At 41.9% G+C, this 22,463-nt stretch overlaps 2 protein-coding genes across 2 annotated transcripts in view; both read right to left on the bottom strand.

Annotated features, from left to right (window-relative positions):
• LOC106596130 (tripartite motif-containing protein 16-like) overlaps positions 1-3,610 on the bottom strand; it is a 9,173-nt gene extending 5,563 nt beyond the window's left edge. The window contains exons 1-2 of the mRNA XM_045711877.1: positions 3,014-3,610; positions 2,486-2,581 (exon numbers count right to left, since the gene is read on the bottom strand). Coding sequence (XP_045567833.1) covers positions 2,486-2,581; positions 3,014-3,610 — 693 coding nt within the window. The remainder of the gene's footprint in view (positions 1-2,485; positions 2,582-3,013) is intronic.
• Positions 3,611-13,503: 9,893 nt separating this feature from the next.
• On the bottom strand, positions 13,504-14,425 carry LOC123732605 (stonustoxin subunit beta-like; the record flags this gene model as incomplete). Its single annotated transcript, XM_045711879.1, has 1 exon — positions 13,504-14,425. A coding segment is annotated over one exon (537 nt), but the record flags the coding sequence as incomplete, so codon positions are not given.
• Positions 14,426-22,463: the final 8,038 nt, after the last annotated feature.

Here is a 22,463-nt window from a genome sequence, read left to right as displayed (position 1 = left end):
TCGTTCAGAAAAACACTTCCACATTTAGCAAAACTAACCAACTCTTTACGGATCTGTTCGGTGGTAATAAACGGAGGCAGATTAGACACCACTACTCTTGTCGAAATCAGCACCAACACAACCCCTCACATAAATCATACTGGTAACTAGCCGGGTAACAAGACTCACCTTTTACATTACCACAACCACCGCCTTGTTCATTCTGGATACAGAGTGTATATGTTCCTCTCCCACCTGTTCACCGACCAGGATCAATAATTCCTCCACACCATTCTCCACAACGCACCTGAAGAGACAGCGTTTCTTCTCCACTCGGTTGAGGACATCAAACTACCCTACTCCCTCCTCAACTCTAACCGATAAACAGCGGAAACCGATAAACAAACCCTCCCACCATGACAAAATACATTTGGAAAATAGGCAAAAGAATAGCTGCACTCTTTACGAACGACAAAACCTCACGTTACCAACTTCTTCTTCTTCTATGGTATAATGGCGGTCCTCAAACCAACGTTAAAGGAGCGTGGCGCCTCCTACTGTGCTGGAGTGTGTTCAATCACGGTTTACACCATTTCTAAATCCTCCTACCTAACTCAGTACTTCTGAGAAAATAAAAAGATCCCTACTAACGTCTAATAGACCCTCCCCCATCCCCCAAATCCCTTCCAACCCCCATCCAACCCCATCCAACCTCAATGACCCTACACTTCAATCTTTCCCTCTCTTCAACATCCTTACAACAATATAACAACACATGCTCCACCGTTTCATTGACAATACCCTCCAGACACAAACCATTCACATGCTGCCAACCAGATGGAAGGACCAGTTCAATGTACAATGTCCTAAAGACAATCGAGGAAACACCACCTCTTCCTTCCTAATCTGACCTTTGAACCTTGGTCCACCGACCTTTAGAGGACATATAAATGCCGTCCCTTGTGCTCAGAGTCCCATCTCTTCTGCCACACATCTATCAAAATGTCTCTGATCTCACATTTGTCCTCACCTCTACCCAGTGGAACATTAATATATATTATATCTTGTTTTAAAGTTATTTTAGCTAACTAGTCTACAATTTCATTCCATTCCACACCTGAATGTGCTGGGACCCAGCAGAATCTCACTACTAGACCCATTCTCTCAATTCTCCATAATAACATTAACACCTCCAATAGTAGGTCACTCCTAATAGATTTACCAGATGATAAACTATTATATGATAATACTAAAAACACCCTTCTAACTAACCCTACACTCATTAAAACCCACTACCCCATTCCACTACTTTGACCCTATCTGCTCCTGCACCAGGCCAACTAACCCTACACTCATTAAAACCCACTACCCCATTCCACTACTTTAACCCTATCTGCTCCTGCACCAGGCCAACTAACCCTACACTAATTAAAACCCACTACCCCATTCCACTACTTTCACCCTATCTGCTCCTGCACCAGGCCAACTAACCCTACACTCATTAAAAACCCACTACCCCATTCCACTACTTTGACCCTATCTGCTCCTGCACCAGGCCAACTAACCCTACACTCATTAAAACCCACTACCCCCATTCCACTACTTTGGCCCTATCTGCTCCTGCACCAGGCCAACTAACCCTACACTCATTAAAACCCACTACCCCATTCCACTACTTTGACCCTATCTGCTCCTGCACCAGGCCAACTAACCCTACACTCATTAAAAACCCACTACCCCATTCCACTACTTTGACCCTATCTGCTCCTGCACCAGGCCAACTAACCCTACACTCATTAAAACCCACTACCCCATTCCACTACTTTGACCCTATCTGCTCCTGCACCAGGCCAACTAACCCTACACTCATTAAAACCCACTACCCCATTCCACTACTTTGACCCTATCTGCTCCTGCACCAGGCCAACTAACCCTACACTCATTAAAACCCACTACCCCATTCCACTACTTTGACCCTATCTGCTCCTGCAACCGGCCAACTAACCCTACACTCATTAAAACCCACTACCCCATTCCACTACTTTGACCCTATCTGCTCCTGCACCAGGCCAACGGCCTGGGAGGACGGGACACCACCACTCAACACACCCTGGAACTCTTCTGAAGTCAAATCTAGTATGACCAAATACTTCTCTGCAGCTGCCACCAAAACATATTTTTTTTCAGTGATTTACATTCCATTTCTGCGGTACAGTTGATAACCATTTGCTATGAACACTAAGAAGCCAACCTTACTGAAGCATATATCACTGGTTGGCCCATCCCTCTGTGCTGTCACAGATCTACTACTCACAGGGATCCTCTCAGGATCCCTCAGCCTTGACCCATCCTCCTCTACTTTCTTCACTGCCTCAGCAGTGACAACCTGTTCCCAACAGTGGGGTCAGTGGGATTGGATAGGAGCCCCTCTCCTCTCTCTCTCTCTCTCTCTCTGACTGGAGGAGACAGGTGAAATGGTGTGTCTCCTCTGGTCAACAATACTCACCTTGAGAGACTCCACAGCCTGTTGGAGCTCCTTCAGCTCCTTCTCTCTCTCCTGGAATCTCTGCTGGACCTTCTGCTGACTCATCCCCAGCTGCCTCTGTGGAGAATCACTCTTCAATGAGCTATCAAGCTTTATTAGTCCAGTAGATCAATAGTATAGTAATGTGACATAGGGCCCATAGAGAGGAAGGTCTAAAAAATGGATGGTCCATTTACTAAATGATATTTATTTGTTGCTATGTGAATGATTATAGTTTTTATGGTAGGACTACATGTATCAATGGGTTGAGACTGAACTTTGGACTCATAAAAGGGCATTCAGAATGATAATAGTGTTTGACATTATAAAATGGTGATACATCTGGAGAATCTGGGTTGACATATCTATATACTCAAGGTTTGTGTTCATATTTGTTCTGCTGAGGATCTATTTCATTTCAATGATCTCATATTCAAACAGCCTTAGTTCCTACTGTATCTTTAATTCTTTGTTTATCAGACAGTCACCAACAAGTTGTTCTGGTCTTACCTGTTTCTCAGTCCTCTCTGCTGCAGCTGACACTGTATCATGGCCTTTATGTTCATCCATCACACACAGCAGACAGATACACTGCTGATCGGTACGACAGTAAACCTCCAGCAGTTTGTCATGATGAGAGCAGATCTTCTCCTGTAGTTGTGCGGTGGCTTTGACCAGCTTGTGCTTCTTGAAAGCTGGAGATTCGTAGTGAGGTTGGAGGTGAGTCTCACAGTAAGAGGCCAGACACGCCAGACAGGACATGAGGGCTTTCTGCTTTCTGGTCCCAGTGCAGACATCACACGCCACATCTCTAGGTCCAGCATAGCACAGAGCAGGAGGGGGAGCAGCCTGGAGTCCTGTCTTCTTCAGTTTCTCCACCAGCTCAGCCAACATGTTATTTTTACTCAGCGTAGGCCTCGGACTGAAGGTCTGTCTGCACTGAGGACAGCTATAGACCCCTTTCAGAACATCCTGATCCCAGCAGCCCTCAATACAGCTCCTACAGTAACTGTGTCCACAGGGGATGGCGACTGGTTCCTTCAGTAGATCCAGACAGACAGAACAACAGAACTGGTCCTGGTCCAGCAGAACTCCCTGTTGAGCCATTTGGACGGTTGTTCACTCTCACACAGACAGACGAGACAGAGACTCAGATCAGTTTCGTTTCCTCAGAAGAGAGTTTGTGAAGGGGGATGGACTTCCTGGTTCTGCCAGAGGGGTGGGGTTAGAGGGAGGGAGGGAGGGGTTAGAGGAATGCAGGAAGAGAGAGAGGAACTGCAAGCAACATCAAGAGGGAGACAAATAGTTTTGTTCCAATTTTAGGAGCCCTTAACATATAAATAGTGTTAACCCAGTATCAGTATCAATAGTGTTAACCCAGTATCAGTATCAATAGTGTTAACCCAGTATCAGTATCAATAGGGTTAACCCAGTATCAGTATCAATAGTGTTAACCCAGTATCAGTATCAATAGGGTTAACCCAGAATCAGTATCAATAGTGTTAACCCAGTATCAGTATCAATAGGGTTAATCCAGTATCAGTATAAATAGTGTTAACCCAGTATCAGTATCAATAGTGTTAACCCAGTATCAGTATAAATAGTGTTAACCCAGTATCAGTATCAATAGGGTTAACCCAGTATCAGTATCAATAGGGTTAACCCAGTATCAGTATAAATAGTGTTAACCCAGTATCAGTATCAATAGGGTTAACCCAGTATCAGTATAAATAGGGTTAACCCAATATCAGTATAAATAGGGTTAACCCAGTATCAGTATTAATAGGGTTAACCCAGTATCAGTATAAATAGGGTTAACCCAGTATCAGTATAAACAGGGTTAACCCAGAATCAGTATAAATAGGGTTAACCCAGTATCAGTATAAATAGTGTTAACCCAGTATCAGTATAAATAGGGTTAACCCAGTATCAGTATCAATAGTGTTAACCCAGTATCAGTATCAATAGGGTTAACCCAGTATCAGTATCAATAGGGTTAACCCAGTATCAGTATTAATAGTGTTAACCCAGTATCAGTATGAATAGTGTTAACCCAGTATCAGTATCAATAGGGTTAACCCAGTATCAGTATTAATAGGGTTAACCCAGTATCAATATCAATAGGGTTAACCCAGTATCAGTATCAATAGTGTTAACCCAGTATCAATATCAATAGGGTTAACCCAGTATCAGTATTAATAGTGTTAACCCAGTATCAGTATCAATAGGTTTAACCCAGTATCAGTATCAATAGTGTTAACCCAGTATCAATATCAATAGTGTATCAGTATCAATAGTGTTAACCCAGTATCAGTGTTAATTAGTCCCGTGCTTCGACTACTCAGACCCCTCACACATCCGGTCCATTCTGATGACCTCACAGACACCATACCACTTTTGACACCAATGTAGCAAACAGCTGGGCAGGGAAGTGAACCCAGGTCTCACATGTAAAAGGCCAACAACCTACGCATCGCACCATTGGCACCAATTGGGTCACTTGGTTGGAATTGTGAAGTGGCTCAATTACATTATCATATGAAATGTAGAGAATCACTGCACTATAGAGGAACTATGATACAATTACATTATCATATGAAATGTAGAGGATCACTGCACTATAGTGGAACTATGATACAATTACATTATCACATGAAATGTAGAGGATCACTACACTATAGAGGAACTATGATACAATTACATTATCATATGAAATGTAGAGAATCACTACACTATAGAGGAACTATGATACAATTACATTATCATATGAAATGTTAAATGTAGAACTATAATATATGAATATTGATATATTGAATTTGACTTGACCACGTCCAGTCAGCTCCATTTTGTATGATTAAACTGACACCAACCTGTCTCAGTAGTAGTAGACTGTTAGGAGTGTTTTACTGTCATTCACTATACTAACATTACACCAACCTGTCTCAGTAGTAGTAGACTGTCAGGAGTGTTTTACTGTCATTCACTATACTAACATTACATTTAATTTATCTACACACTTTACAATAATCCCTGGCAGGATTCTCACCTTGAAACTTCATTGCGATTTTTTCTGTTCTGTTCTGTATATTCTGATGGGTGAGGCCTGAGCTGGAATGTGAAGCTAACTGAAGCTGGCTAGCTTTAGAAAACCAGTATATCAAGCCTGTATCATAGTATACCCCTCAGGCTACGTTCAGGTTTCAGCAAGAGGCAGGTATCAACATGCCGAGTCGTAGGCGACAACCTGGGTCGTATTCATTAGTTTACTCCACAGCCAACAGTTTTAAGATGTTAAATAAAACATAAACTGTTTACTCTGAACGCTGTACAATGTGACCTAAACGGTTTCTGTTGCCAAACGTTTTGCTACGGTGGGCACTAATGAATACACACAAACTGTTTTGAGGAAGTGTAAGTTGTTGTTAGGCTCTCGAACAATATTTATTAGTCTCTCTTTCACACAACATACCTTCCTGAGTGAAAGGAGTTAACTGTAGATTATAAAGAGAACATGTTTGTTTGCTGCTTGTTGTGTTTTAAGCCTGTTTTGAGAAGACAAGTCTATAGACCTATGATACAGTACACTCTTAGAATAAAGGGTTCCAAACGGGTCCTCCGGCCGTCCCCATAGGAGAACGCTTTTGGGTTCCAGGTAGAACCCTTCTGGCTTCCATGTAGAACCCTCTGTGGAAAGGGTTCTCCACGGAACCCAAAAGTGTTCTACCTAGTACCAAAAAAAGGGTTCTACAAAGGGTTCTCCTATGGGGACAGCCAAAGAACCCTTTTAGATTGTAGATAGTGTAGGAGCGATCACCCTGGGGCACACAGATGGGCACAGAACGAATTCACCCCACACATCTAATTTATATCGAAAACATTTTAAGGAGAGTAGGACTATTTTAACACTGTCCACTAAAAATATCAACTATATGAATACACACAACAATATCATCAACTATATTAAGAAAAGTATGTTCAGTGGTTTCAAACCAAATTACACAGGAAAGAGGAGCTCATTGTAATTTAGAAAACAAATTTTACGATATTTTGAAAGACGATTTACAACTTATACATAAAAATATACAAATTGTAAAATAACCACAATATACGAATATATGAACAATATGTTTTTGAATTTGACTTGCCTACGCCCAGTTAGCGCCATTTTGTATGATTGAACTGTCACATAACTGTCCCAGGTGAAATGGACTTTTAGATCTGAGTGTTTTACTGTCATTCAGTATAATAAAATAAAACCATACATTTAATTTCTCTACACACTTTACAATAATCACTGGGAAGATTCTTACCTTGTAGCCTGAATTCACAGCCAGAACATGTCAAGTCATTGAGATATTTTCCGTTGTGCTGAGAGAGCAGCTTCCTGATGACAAGTGGCTCTGTATCTATGTTCTAGGTGCAGTTGATCTTTGGATGCAATAATATCTGGTCAAAGTCTAGTGACACAACACCATAGTATATCATAAACATAACAGCAGTTGGTCAGAAAAGGCCATGACATACTATAAAACAGGGTTCATCAACAACACCATAGTATATCATAAACATAACAGCAGTTGGCCAGAAAAGGCCATGACATACTATAACATGTAGGATCATTATGATGGATCCAGTTTCAACATATCTCTAACTTTGAAGTATACAATGGGATCCCAATTTATTGACAACCTTGATAAAGATTTGCATAAATGACTGTATAAAACAAATAATTAAAATACTGAGGTAAATTGTATGCTCAAACAAAATGGGGAAATTAAATGATTTTATACGAATACAAATGCTCAGAGAAAGACAATTTGTTGGTAGAGCATGGTGTTTGCAACGCCAGGGTTGTGGGTTCGATTCCCACGGGGGGCCTGCACAGAAGAAAAAAAAATGTATGAAATGTATGCATTCACTACTGTAAGTCGCTCTGGATAAGAGTGTCTGCTAAATGACAAAAAATGTAAAAATGTTTAACTTGTTGGGGATAGGGGCAGTATTTGCACGGCTGGATAAAAAAATGTACCCGATTTAATCTGGTTACTACTCCTGCCCAGTAACTAGAATATGTATATACTTATTGGCTTTGGATAGAAAACACCCTAAAGTTTCTGAAACGGTTTGAATGGTGTCTGTGAGTATAACAGAACTCATTTGGCAGGCAAAAACCTGAGAAGGTTTCATGCAGGAAGTGGCCTGTCTGACAAGGTGTTGTTGTTCTTGCCTCGTTTATTGAAGAGTCAGGATCTTAGCTGTAACGTGACACTTCCTACGGCTCCAATAGGCTCTCAGAGCCCGGGAAAAAGCTGAACGATGTCGAGGCAGCCCCAGGCTGAAACACATTATCGCCTTTGCCAAGTGGCCGATCAGAGGACAAAGGAATTAGGCGCGTGCCCGACTCGACCCAGTGATTTCTTTTCTTTCGGCTGTTTACCTAATTGCAGATTCCCGGTCGTAATATTATCGCTTTTTTACGAGAAAAATTGCATAAAAATTGATTTTAAACAGCGGTTGACATGCTTCGAAGTATGGTAATGAAATATTTAGAAATCTTTTGTCACGAAATGCGCCGTGCGCACGACCCTTATTTACCATTCGGATAGTGTCTAGAACGCACGAACAAAACGCCGCTGTTGGAACATAACTATGGATTATTTTGGACCAAACCAACATTTGTTATTGAAGTAGAAGTCCTGGGAGTGCATTCTGACGAAGAACAGGAAAGGTAATCAAAACTTTTCTAATAGTAAATCTGACTTTGGTGAGTGCTAAACTTGGTGGCTGTCTAAATAGCTAGCCCTGTGATGCCGGGCTATCTACTTAATATTGCAAAATGTGCTTTCACCCGAAAAGCTATTTTAAAATCGGACATATCGAGTGCATAGAGGAGCTCTGTATCTATAATTCTTAAAATAATTGTTATGCTTTTTGTGAACATTTATCGTGAGTAATTTATATGAACTTGATTGTTCACAAAAAACATAACAATTATTTTAAGAATTATAGGTTAACTTACACAGCGACTCAACTTTCATAGAAGTTGTTCAGGAAACCTAAACCCGATGCTAAACCTTAAAACTTACTTCATATATGATGCAGGAGCCAAGCCTGAAAAGAGCTGGTGGAGCTGTGGAAATATTCTCTCTTCTTCTTCTGTATCTCGCAACCAACATTAATATTCTCTTTTCCTCGTCCTCGATTTGAACGTAAAAATAAATGCTTCTTTCAACAAAAGGTGAAATGACATGTCAATCAGCATCAAACTGCCAGTAGCGAATGACATTTTGGGGAGGCACTGGACACCCCTGACATCTGAATGCCACCTCGGACACCCCTCAAACTCCGCCCCTGTTGTAATACGGCCTGGATTCGAACCAGGGTGTCTGTACTGATCCTCTAGCACTGAGATGCAGTGCCTTAGATCGGTGAGCCACCAGGAGCCCTAGAGATGTAAATAAATGGTGTTTCTTTAAAAAGATGGACCTGGCTGACATGGACGGTTTCCTCACCTTATTCTCCTTGTGGTTATCCATGGTTGTTGGTTATTTACCGGGTAACAACAAGTGAAAACGAAACAAGGACTGAAGCACTCCTTATTTTACTCAATTAGCGACTGAATGAAATGATGTTTCTTTGAAAAGATGGGCGTCTGATATGAAACATACATACCAGGGTAAAGGATCCACAGACACAATCTGATATGAAACATACATACAAGGGTAAAGGATCCACAGACACAGAGGCTGATATGAAACATACATACAAGGGGAAAGGATCCACAGAGTCTGATATGAAACATACATACAAGGGGAAAGGATCCACAGACACAGAGGCTGATTATCTTTCTGCACATCTCTTTATTTACAACGCTGGTTGCCATGGTTAACACAAACACAGGACATTAAGTGCTACCTGAATTGACTCAGAATAGTAACATAAGTATAGTCCTACAGTGAGGTCACAGAGAGGTCAAACAGGTGTGTGTGTTAGTCAGATTACCCAGTGTCCACAGCAACACTATTGATGATTCTCTACTCCCAGTGTAGTGGTGTACTGTGGTCTTAGTCCCCCCTCATTACCATTATTTACCATGACGTCTCTATGAAAAGTCATCTGACCATAGAGTCTTGAAGTGTTAATACTTTCTGGATCTTGTCAGAGCCTGCTGGACATTAAAACTGGTTCTTCCCTTATTGAAATGGTGAATAAAGGAACACACAGCTTTCATTTTCAATAAAGACAAAATGAAGAAAAGTTTAGAGAGTTAATGTATGATTTAATACGGCCTGTACCTCTGTATTGCAGCAAGTCAAATAAAGATGAGTGGAAACAGGAAGTGTGACTTCTTTCCCTAAAGTGAACATTGGAGACATGACTCTGATCATACTGTCCCTTTAATAGTGGAGACATAACTCTGATCATTCTCCTGTATAGATACTGTTCCTATCATAGTGGCTTTTAGACTGGTCCCGTTACTGCTATGAATTCAATGCCACATTTCAGATTTCTCCTATATTACCAGTTAGCAGAGTACCTTCTAGGAGCGGAGAAAATGCATTTCTCTAGACAATTGGAACACCTGGACCAAATGCCTTGTATAAAGTCCTGCACTTAATGTTGGAATCAGGTATGTTATATTATCTGTTGACAGTCTGAATGAATACATTGATAAATGCCTCTAACCACAGATAACATCTACAGACTGTGCAGGGTGTCTGGGTAAAGAACAACATCTGATGAAACTACGGAAACCAAAATATAAATGCAACATACAACAATTTCAAACATTTACTGAGTTACAGTTCATATAAGGACATTGGTAATTTGAAGAAGTATTCAGAAACATATTCTATTCTAACTTACAATAAAAGTGAAGTGACTCCAAAATGACAGGACATTATTCACCATTCAGTTTCTATTAGGAAAAACATCATCCAAAACACAACCAAGACGAACTGCAAATTAATTCAACAAGTTTGTAGAGTCACAAACTATATGTAGTTAAGGAGAAGTGTATCTTTAAAATGGTGTAAAATAGTCGTATGTTTGAGAACTTTGAATTATGACATTTTGTTGTTTTGAATTTGGCGCTCTGATTTTCACTGGCTGTTGAATAGTGTTAACCGTGGGTGGGACGGTAGCGTCCCACCTGCCCAAGTGAGGTTAATCACTGCAAGCAAGGAAAATGGGACCAAATACTAAAGGTGAGATTGGCTGGAAGACCAACAAAGTCCCTGTCCCCGAGGTGAAGAGGACACCTCCAGTCTATGGGTCTGGTCCCCTGGCTAGGATGGAAACTAATACCTCCAGTCTATGGGTCTGGTCCCCTGGCCAGGATGGAAACTAATACCTCCAGTCTATGGGTCTGGTCCCCTGGCCAGGATGGAAACTAATACCTCCAGTCTATGGGTCTGGTCCCCTGGCCAGGATGGAAACTAATACCTCCAGTCTATGGGTCTGGTCCCCTGGCCAGGATGGAAACTAATACCTCCAGTCTATGGGTCTGGTCCCCTGGCCAGGATGGAAACCAATACCTCCAGTCTATGGGTCTGGTCCCCTGGCCAGGATGGAAACTAATACCTCCAGTCTATGGGTCTGGTCCCCTGGCCAGGATGGAAACTAATACCTCCAGTCTATGGGTCTGGTCCCCTGGCCAGGATGGAAACTAATACCTCCAGTCTATGGGTCTGGTCCCCTGGCCAGGATGGAAACTAATACCTCCAGTCTATGGGTCTGGTCCCCTGGCCAGGATGGAAACTAATACCTCCAGTCTATGGGTCTGGTCCCCTGGCCAGGATGGAAACTAATACCTCCAGTCTATGGGTCTGGTCCCCTGGCCAGGATGGAAACTAATACCTCCAGTCTATGGGTCTGGTCCCCTGGCCAGGATGGAAACTAATACCTCCAGTCTATGGGTCTGGTCCCCTGGCCAGGATGGAAACTAATACCTCCAGTCTATGGGTCTGGTCCCCTGGCCAGGATGGAAACTAATACCTCCAGTCTATGGGTCTGGTCCCCTGGCTAGGATGGAAACTAATACCTCCAGTCTATGGGTCTGGTCCCCTGGCCAGGATGGAAACTAATACCTCCAGTCTATGGGTCTGGTCCCCTGGCCAGGATGGAAACTAATACCTCCAGTCTATGGGTCTGGTCCCCTGGACAGGATGGAAACTAATACCTCCAGTCTATGGGTCTGGTCCCCTGGCCAGGATGGAAACTAATACCTCCAGTCTATGGGTCTGGTCCCCTGGCCAGGATGGAAACTAATACCTCCAGTCTATGGGTCTGGTCCCCTGGCTAGGATGGAAACTAATACCTCCAGTCTATGGGTCTGGTCCCCTGGCCAGGATGGAAACTAATACCTCCAGTCTATGGGTCTGGTCCCCTGGCCAGGATGGAAACTAATACCTCCAGTCTATGGGTCTGGTCCCCTGGACAGGATGGAAACTAATACCTCCAGTCTATGGGTCTGGTCCCCTGGCCAGGATGGAAACTAATACCTCCAGTCTATGGGTCTGGTCCCCTGGCCAGGATGGAAACTAATACCTCCAGTCTATGGGTCTGGTCCCCTGGCCAGGATGGAAACTAATACCTCCAGTCTATGGGTCTGGTCCCCTGGCTAGGATGGAAACTAATACCTCCAGTCTATGGGTCTGGTCCCCTGGCCAGGATGGAAACTAATACCTCCAGTCTATGGGTCTGGTCCCCTGGCCAGGATGGAAACTAATACCTCCAGTCTATGGGTCTGGTCCCTGGACAGGATGGAAACTAATACCTCCAGTCTATGGGTCTGGTCCCCTGGCCAGGATGGAAACTAATACCTCCAGTCTATGGGTCTGGTCCCCTGGCCAGGATGGAAACTAATACCTCCAGTCTATGGGTCTGGTCCCCTGGCTAGGATGGAAACTAATACCTCCAGTCTATGGGTCTGGTCCCCTGGCCAGGATGGAAACTAATACCTCCAGTCTATGGGTCTGGTCCCCTGGCCAGGATGGAAACTAATACCTCCAGTCTATGGGTCTGGTCCCCTGGACAGGATGGAAACTAATACCTCCAGTCTATGGGTCTGGTCCCCTGGCCAGGATGGAAACTAATACCTCCAGTCTATGGGTCTGGTCCCCTGGACAGGATGGAAACTAATACCTCCAGTCTATGGGTCTGGTCCCCTGGACAGGGCTAGATATTACCTGGATGGAAACCAATACTTCCACTCTTTCAGGTTGTTGATGAGGTCACATGAAGAAGTACATGGTCCTCGCCTGCAAAGAGGACATCATCCAAGAGGTATTAGAAGTCTGTGATCAGAGATAAGAGAGGACAAAATCCCAGAGGTATTAGAGGTAATTGTATTTATGATATATTTATGTATGGATCCCCATTAGCTGCTGCAGGAGCTACTCTTCCTGGGGTTCGGCAACATTTCAAAAATATGACAATACATTAACAATATATTTCACAACACACGATGTGTGCCCTCAGGCCCCTACTCCACTACCTATCTACAACACCTAATCCATGTGTATGTGTGTTTGTACAGCATCATACAGTAGTGAAAACAGAATGATTAGTGTCCTGTTTTGTGTGAATTTAAAAGCTTCCTCTTCAACTGAATTAGACCCATTTCTATGTACTGAACACAACCCTTGTTACTGTACTGTCATATTGTGATCAATATTAAAACATTTCCACCTCTCTTCTTCCATCTATTACTGTACTGTCATATTGTGATCAATATTAAAACATTTCCACCTCTCTTCTTCCATCTATTACTGTACTGTCATATTGTGATCAATATTAAAACATTTCCACCTCTCTTCTTCCATCTATTACTGTACTGTCATATTCTGATCAATATTAAAACATTTCCACCTCTCTTCTTCCATCTATTACTGTACTGTCATATTGTGATCAATATTAAAACATTTCCACCTCTCTTCTTCCATCTATTACTGTACTGTCATATTGTGATCAATATTAAAACATTTCCACCTCTCTTCTTCCATCTGGTTGATGACCCTTTATTAGTCACATCTGGCACATCATTTCATTCAGTTGAATTGAGTTTATACACAAACCAGATTGTTGTGTCAAGAATTTGACAAATAAACATTCTACAATATTTACAAACACTAAGAAGCAAAATAACAACCAGATCAGTGATGTGTAAATGAAACCAGTTTAACAACACAGTGGGGTAATTCATTCTATTAATGACTATTCACTTAGGTGGTGTATAATCATGAATATTTAGATATAATAATAACATTTTATCTCATGACTAGAGAGATATTCTACATTGTTGCTCCAGTGTGTCTTACTGAACATGACTAGAGAGATATTCTACATTGTTGCTCCAGTGTGTCTTACTGAACATGACCCTGATTAGAGTGAAACATCATGTTGTGTTTGACACAGAGACACTGAGGTGTCATACCAAAGCCTAAACCCTGGGTAGAGGGGCTCAGTGAATGTGGAGGTGAATGTGATCAGGTGGGTCAGTGTGTCAGAGGAGGCTCTATAGAAGGACAGAGTGCCGGCTGGCCAGTCCAGATACACTCCTACTCTGTGGGAGCTGGAGGAGGGGACGTCTATGGTAGTGGGATTATTATTATGCCTGGCAGAGTAACTGTTGTCAGAGCAGAACAGACTCCAGGACTTGTCATTGTATCCAAGCCAACAGTCATCATCCCTTCCTCTCCTGTTGATTCCTTTATATGTCACTCCTATACCAGCCCCCATTATCCCACTCCACTCTACCTCCCAGTAACAGCGCCCAGTCAGACCCTCTCTACACAGCACCTGTCTACAGACCTTAAATCTCTCTGGGTGATCAGGATACGGCTGCTTCTCTCTCCTACATGTCACCTTTCTGTTCTCCTCAGACAGAGAGAGGCGTCTGTTTACTGTGTTTAGGTCCAGTGTGAGATCACAGACATCTGATGGATGAAACCAGACACAATATTAGAAATCATCATCATTCACATTAGAATGTTAACTCACTTTTCACTAATTCATTTAATGTAGATGTTTCTAGGTATCAAAAAGGAGAAGTTAAGGTAACTTGAGACTTGTTTAATGATCATATGTTATACTGTATGGTAATATAATACACACTTATTCACAATAATTACACACACACACACTGTCATATCAAGTCTTTGTAAACGTTGGTGTCCCTGATTTCTGCTTCTGTAGAACTACAGATGATATTTAATATGACCAAGTCAGTAATGATGATGGTCTTTGACTTAACTTGAATTAAGACTTATTCTTAGTCATATTCTTCACAGCAGTCAACTTACATTTTCTAATCCCAGGTTTCATTCTGTTCTCTCCACCATGTTCCACACTGTAGCGGTAAGCAGAAAAACAGACAGTCATTGAGGGATACACCTGAACACACACACACACACACACACACACACACACACACACACACACACACACACACACACACACACACACACACACACACACACACACACACACACACACACACACACACACACACACACACACACACACACACACACACACACACAAGTCAGCATATAACTTTGTCCAAGTGGTGGTCAGAATGTTTGTCTTAACTAGCCTGAGAAGTCAAACATGTCTGATATGAACATTGACATAAACCCTCTACATACTTGAGTTTCTCCAGTCTGCAGTGTGGATCCTCCAGTCCAGCAGAGAGCAGTCTGACTCCTGAGTCTCCTGGGTGATTGTAGCTCAGGTCCAGCTCTCTCAGGTGTGAGGGGTTTGACCTCAGAGCTGAGACCAGAGAAGCACAGCCTTCCTCTGTGACTAGACAGCCTGACAGCCTGCAAAGAGTCAAATCATATTAAAATCACACTGCTATTCTTTGGTGGTGAAAATAGTGGCAGTATATTTCTTCAACATATTCAGATACATCAGTGTCCTGAAAACTTCCATATCTATACATACATTAACGTACGTTAATATAAATTACAGATTGTCAAAGTTTTGCCTGCAGATAGAAACATGTAAAATACAAATATTTGAGTAGACTGACCAGACCAGTTTAAAAGCAGTATCAGTCAAAAGACAGACAGTGAGGTATCAGATTTAGATTGTATTGAGTATACAGTCCACACCATATCTATTTTGACAGTGAAGATAACATTTTAACCTCTTACATCTAGACGTTCCGCTAGCGGAACACCTGCTCCAATATCCAATGATAGGCGTGGCGCGAATTACAAATTCCTCAAAAATACAAAAACTTCAATTTTTCAAACATATGACTATTTCACAGCATTTTAAAGACAAGACTCTCCTTTATCTAACGACACTGTCCGATTTCAAAAAGGCTTTACAGCGAAAGCAAAACATTAGATTATGTCAGCAGACTACCCAGCCAGAAATAATCAGACACCCATTTTTCAAGCTAGCATATAATGTCACAAAAACCCAGAAGACAGCTAAATGCAGCACTAACCTTTGATGATCTTCATCAGATGACATACCTAGGACATTATGTTATACAATACATGCATGTTTTGTTCAATCAAGTTCATATTTATATCAAAAAACAGCTTTTTACATTAGCATGTGACGTTCAGAACTAGCATACCCCCCGCAAACTTCCGGGAAATTTACTAACAATTTACTAAATTACTCACGATAAACGTTCACAAAAAGCATAACAATTATTTTAAGAATTATAGATACAGAACTCCTCTATGTACTCGATATGTCCGATTTTAAAATAGCTTTTTGGTGAAAGCACATTTTGCAATATTCTAAGTACATAGCCCAGCCATCACGGGCTAGCTATTTAGACACCCGGCAAGTTTAGCCTTCACCAAAATCAGATTTACTATTATAAAAGTTTGATTACCTTTTGTTGTCTTCGTCAGAATGCACTCCCAGGACTGCTACTTCAATAACAAATGTTGGTTTGGTCCCAAATAATCCATCGTTATATCCGAATAGCGGCGTTTTGTTCGTGCATTCCAGAAACTATCCGAAATGGTAAATCAGGGTCGCGCGCATGGCGCAATTCGTGACAAATAAATTCTAAATATTCCATTACCGTACTTCGAAGCATGTCAACCGCTGTTTTAAATCAATTTTTATGCAATTTATCTCGTAAAAAAGCGATAATATTCCGACCGGGAATCTCCTTTTCGGCAAACAGAGGAAAATTCACAAAGACGGGGCGGCCAGGGCACGCGCCTAAGCCCACAGTCCCTTGATCGGCCACTTGAGAAAGGCGATAATGTGTTTCAGCCTGGGGCTGGGCTGACGACATTCTGTTTTTTCCCGGGCTCTGAGAGCCTATGGAAGACGTAGGAAGTGTCACGTTAGAGCAGAGATCCTTTGTAAAAGATAGAGATGTCAAAGAAGTTCATGAAATGGTCAGACAGGCCACTTCCTGTAAAGGAATCTCTCAGGTTTTGACCTGCCATTTGAGTTCTGTTATACTCACAGACACCATTCAAACAGTTTTAGAAACTTTGTAGTGTTTTCTATCCAAAGCCAATAATTATATGCATATTCTAGTTACTGGGCAGGAGTAGTAACCAGATTAAATCGGGTACGTTTTTTTATCCAGCCGTGAAAATACTGCCCCCTAGCCATAACAGGTTAAATGTGGCTCTAAACTCCAACATTTTGGATTTCAGATCAAATGTTTCATATGAGGTGACAGTATATAATGTCACCTTTCATTTGAGGATATTTTCATACATATCTGTTTCACCGTTTAGAAAAATGAAAGCACTTCATGTATCTAGTCCCCCTATTTAAAGAAGTCATATGCTTTCTGACCAATTCACTCATAGTGGCTTAAAGTAGTCACAAGTTGCGTATTTGATCCGATATTCCTTGAACGCAGCGACTACATCAAGCTTGTGACTCAAACTCGTTGATTGATTTTGCAGTTTGTTTTGGTTGTGTTTTGGGTTGTGTTTTGCCCAATATTAAAATGGTGGATGGTGTAACGTCTGCTTCCAGCTCACACTCTCAAACACGTAGATCCCCCCTGAACGCAGCTCACTCTCCAGATCCCAGTCACCTGAATTCTGATCACCTGTTCACACACCTGTATGTCATTATCAAACTCTATTTAGTTCAGTTCTTTGCACCCCCATCATTGTGAAGTGTTGTTTGTTTTGTGACACAAGGCTGTTCGGAGTGCTGCATTTCCCGTAATTTACTCCTCCCGTGAATGATAGTTTTTGCCTGCCTCACTAATGATGCCTTTTGCCGTTTCCCTGCCTGTACTGTTGCCTTTTTGGACCCCCCTGTGTATGACCTTCTGCCTGCCCCTGGACCCAGCTACCTGCCTCCTCCTGTGGTCCTTTACAATAAACACCTGCTGAGCCCTGCGCTTGAAACCAGCTCTCTGTCTCCCATCGTGTTCATTACAGATGGTGACTGGAGTCATTCTATTTACAAGTGAGTAGATAACATGTTTCTAAACACTACTAAAAGCATCCTGATGATGCCATGATTAAGAAAAATCATGAATGAATCATGAATAATAATAATGAGTGAGAAAGTTACAGAAGCTACAACAAAACATGCTAACCTCTCACCATTACCAATATCAGAGGCTACAAAAAAACATGCTAACCTCTCACCATTACCAATAACAGAGGATACAACAAAACATGCTAACCTCTCACCATTACCAATAACAGAGGCTACAACAAAACATGCTAACCTCTCACCATTACCAATAACAGAGGCTACAACAAAACATGCTAACCTCTCACCATTACCAATAACAGAGGCTGCAACAAAACATGCTAACCTCTCACCATTACCAATTTATTTATTTATTTCACCTTTATTTAACCAGGTAGGCAAGTTGAGAACAAGTTCTCATTTACAATTACGACCTGGCCAAGATAAAGCAAAGCAGTTCGACACATATAACAACACAGAGTTACACATGGAGTTAAACAAATGTAACCCTCTCACCAGGCTTGAATATGACTCTCACAACATTAACATATGTAGAGTATCTCAGCAGCATGGGATGTTAGGTGAGAAGGACATCTCCAATAAGAATTCCTATTGTAAACTATCTAGGGTTATGACAATAGGGTATTAACTTCAGATGAAATGATTATAGGTTTCTGTTATTGAATCAGGATAAACCATCCCGTGCATTAAATTAAAACAATTAATGACTCCACCAAGGCAACATACATAATGTTCCATATGTGTATTAAAACATTTTCAAACACAAATACATGTTCAGACACAACATCAAAATAAAAAAATAAAAATAATAAACCCCAATGAGTCGTGCACAACCCGTGTCCAAATTAAGCACCTCACATTGTGGTTACTCACGACTTGGTAGATATTCCCTCAGCGAAGTATGGCAGTTCCATGCAGGTTTCCTCACCAAGTCCAAGGCAGCACAGCGACCCATGCAGACAGTACTCCTTAGTAACCGATATCCCCATGGCAACACAGCTACCCATGCAGACAGTACTCCTTAGTAACCGATATCCCCATGGCAACATGAACTCGTTAAGATTCCCAAGAAATTATCTCCCGGTGTCACACGATGCTAGGCTAACCTCTAGCTGGCTAATACCTCCACGACGAGTCGGTAGATTCAGTCTTTACTAAGTTTTAACTAAATTATAACAACTCTTTTATTAAATAAAACATGTATTTCCCTTCATGTCTTAGTAGCTATGGGTTTTGTTGTAGTTCTGTCGTCTTCTTTTATAATTTTTCTTCACCAACCGTCCTGAGGTAAAACGTCCATCCTTTCATCAACGTCTTTTTCCCTCCCGTTAACCAGGTCAACTCCCATTGGCCACAACTTAACAAGCGACCTTATTGGTCAAAACGGAAACTTCAAAGTAAAACAAACTATTCACTTATACATTAAATAAATATTTCTTCAAAAAGCATAATGCATTAACAACATTACAGTTTAGGAGCAATTCAATCATCTTTTAAATATAATACCAATTAATTATAACAAATAAACTCAATACTTGGTTCAAACAAGGGTATTACACAAACATACAGTCAATAATACAGTAGAAAAATAAGTCTATATACAATGTGAGCAAATGAAGTGAAATAAGGGAGGTAAAGGCAAAAAAAGGCCATGGTGGCAAAGTAAATACAATATAGCAAGTAAAACACTGGAATGGTAGATATGCAGTGGAAGAAAGTGCAAAGTAGAAATAATGGGGTGCAAAGGAGCTAAATAAATAAATACAGTAGGGGAAGAAGTAGTTGGGCTAAATTATAGATGGGCTATGTACAGGGGCAGTAATCTGTGAGCTGCTCTGACAGCTGGTGCTTAAAGCTAGTGAGGGAGATAAGCGTTTCCAGTTTTAGAGATTTTTGTAGTTCGTTCCAGTCATTGGCAGCAGAGAACTGGAAGAAGAGGCGGCCGAAGGAGGAATTGGCTTTGGGGGTGACCAGAGAGATATACCTGCTGGAGCGTGTGCTACAGGTGGGTGCTGCTATGGTGACAAGCGAGCTGAGATAAGGGGGGACTTTACCTAGCAGGGTCTTGTAGATGACCTGGAGCCAGTGGGTTTGGCGACGAGTATGAAGCGAGGGCCAGCCAACGAGAGCGTACAGGTCGCAGTGGTGGGTAGTACAGTGGGGGGAAAAAGTATTTGATCCCCTGCTGATTTTGTATGTTTGCCCACTTACAAAGAAATGATCAGTCTATAATTTGAATGGTAGGTTTATTTGAACAGTGAGAGACAGAATAACAGCAAAAAATCCAGAAAAAACGCATGTAAAAATGTTATACAATTATTTGCATTTTAATGAGGGAAATAAGTATTTGACCCCTCTGCAAAACATGACTTAGTACTTGGTGGCAAAACCCTTGTTGGCAATCACAGAGGTCAGACGTTTCTTGTAGTTGGCCACCAGGTTTGCACACATCTCAGGAGGGATTTTGTCCCACTCCTCTTTGCAGATCTTCTCCAAGTCATTAAGGTTTCAAGTCTGACGTTTGGCAACTTGAACCTTCATCTCCCTCCACAGATTTTCTATGGGATTAAGGTCTGGAGACTGGCTAGGCCACTCCAGGACCTTAATGTGCTTCTTCTTGAGCCACTCCTTTGTTTCCCTTGGCCGTGTGTTTTGGGTCATTGTCATGCTGGAATACCCATCCACAACCCATTTACAATGCCCTGGCTGAGGGAAGGAGGTTCTCACCCAAGATTTGACGGTACATGGCCCCGTCCATCGTCCCTTTGATGCAGTGAAGTTGTCCTGTCCCCTTAGCAGAAAAACACCCCCAAAGCATAATGTTTCCACCTCCATGTTTGACGGTGGAGATGGTGTTCTTGGGGTCATAGGCAGCAATCCTCCTCCTCCAAACAAGGCGAGTTGAGTTGATGTCAAAGAGCTCCATTTTGGTCTCATCTGACCACAACATTTTCACCCAGTTGTCCTCTGAATCATTGAGATGTTCATTGGCAAACTTCAGACGGGCATGTATATGTGCTTTCTTGAGCAGGGGGGACCTTGCGGGCGCTGCAGGATTTCAGTCCTTCACGGCGTAGTGTGTTACCAATTGTTTTCTTGGTGACTATTGTCCCAGCTGCCTTGAAATCATTGACAAGATCGTCCCGTGGAGTTCTGGGCTGATTCCTCACCGTTCTCATGATCATTTCAACTCCACGAGGTGAGATCTTGCATGGAGCCCCAGGCCGAGGGATATTGACAGTTCTTTTGTGTTTCTTCCATTTGCGAATAATCACACCAAATGTTGTCACCTTCTCACCAAGCCGCTTGGCGATGGTCGTGTAGCCCATTCCAGCCTTGTGTAGGTCTACAATCTTGTCCCTGACATCCTTGGAGAGCTCTTTGGTCTTGGCCATGGTGGAGAGTTTGGAATCTGATTGATTGATTGCTTCTGTGGACAGGTGTCTTTTTACAGGTAACAAGTTGCGGTTAGGAGCACTCCCTTTAAGAGTGTGCTCCTAATCTCAGCTCGTTACCTGTATAAAAGACACCTGGGAGCCAGAAATCTTTCTGATTGAGAGGGGGTCAAATACTTATTTCCCTCATTAAAATGCAAATCAATTTATAACATTTCTGACATTAGTTTTTCTGGATGTTTTTGTTGTTATTCTGTCTCTCACTGTTCAAATAAACCATTAAAATTATAGACTGATCCTTTCTTTGTCAGTGGGCAAACTTCAAAATCAGCAGGGGATCAAATACTTTTTTCCCCCACTGTATATGGGGCTTTGGTGACAAAACGGATGGCACTGTGATAGACTGCATCCAGTTTATTGAGTAGGGTATTGGAGGCTATTTTGTAAATGACATCGCCGAAGTCGAGGATCGGTAGGATGGTCAGTTTTACGAGGGTATGTTTGGCAGCATGAGTGAAGGATGCTATGTTGCGAAATAGGAAGCCAATTCTAGATTTAACTTTGGATTGGAGATGCTTATAGTGAGTCTGGAAGGAGAGTTTACAGTCTAACCAGACACCTAGGTATTTGTAGTTGTCCACATATTCTAAGTCAGAACCGTCCAGAGTAGTGATGCTGGACAGGTGGGCAGGTGCAGGCAGCGATCGGTTGAAGAGCATTTAGTTTTACTTGTATTTAAGAACAGTTGGAGGCCACGGAAGGAGAGTTGTATGGCATTGAAGCTCGTCTAGAGGTTAGTTAACACAGTGTCCAAAGAAGGGCCAGAAGTATACAGAATAACACCAATAACAGAGGGGGTCTGATCTTTGTGCCTCTGTAACTTTCTCATTCATCATCATTCACGATTCATTCATGATTATTCATAATCATGGTAGCATCCACATGAATGTAGAAGTGTTCAGAAACATCTTCTATTCTTACTGACAATACAAGTGAAGTGACTCCAAAATGACAGGACATTATTCACCATTCAGTTTCTATTAGGAAAAACATAATCCAAAAACACAACCAAGACAAACTGCAAATGATTTCAACAAGTTTATAGA

This window comes from Salmo salar, unplaced genomic scaffold, assembly GCF_905237065.1.
Source record: "Salmo salar unplaced genomic scaffold, Ssal_v3.1, whole genome shotgun sequence".
Taxonomy (NCBI): Eukaryota; Metazoa; Chordata; class Actinopteri; order Salmoniformes; family Salmonidae; genus Salmo; species Salmo salar.
The sequence above is the reverse complement of the archived record's forward strand: the minus strand, read 5'-3'. Positions and strand labels throughout refer to the sequence as shown.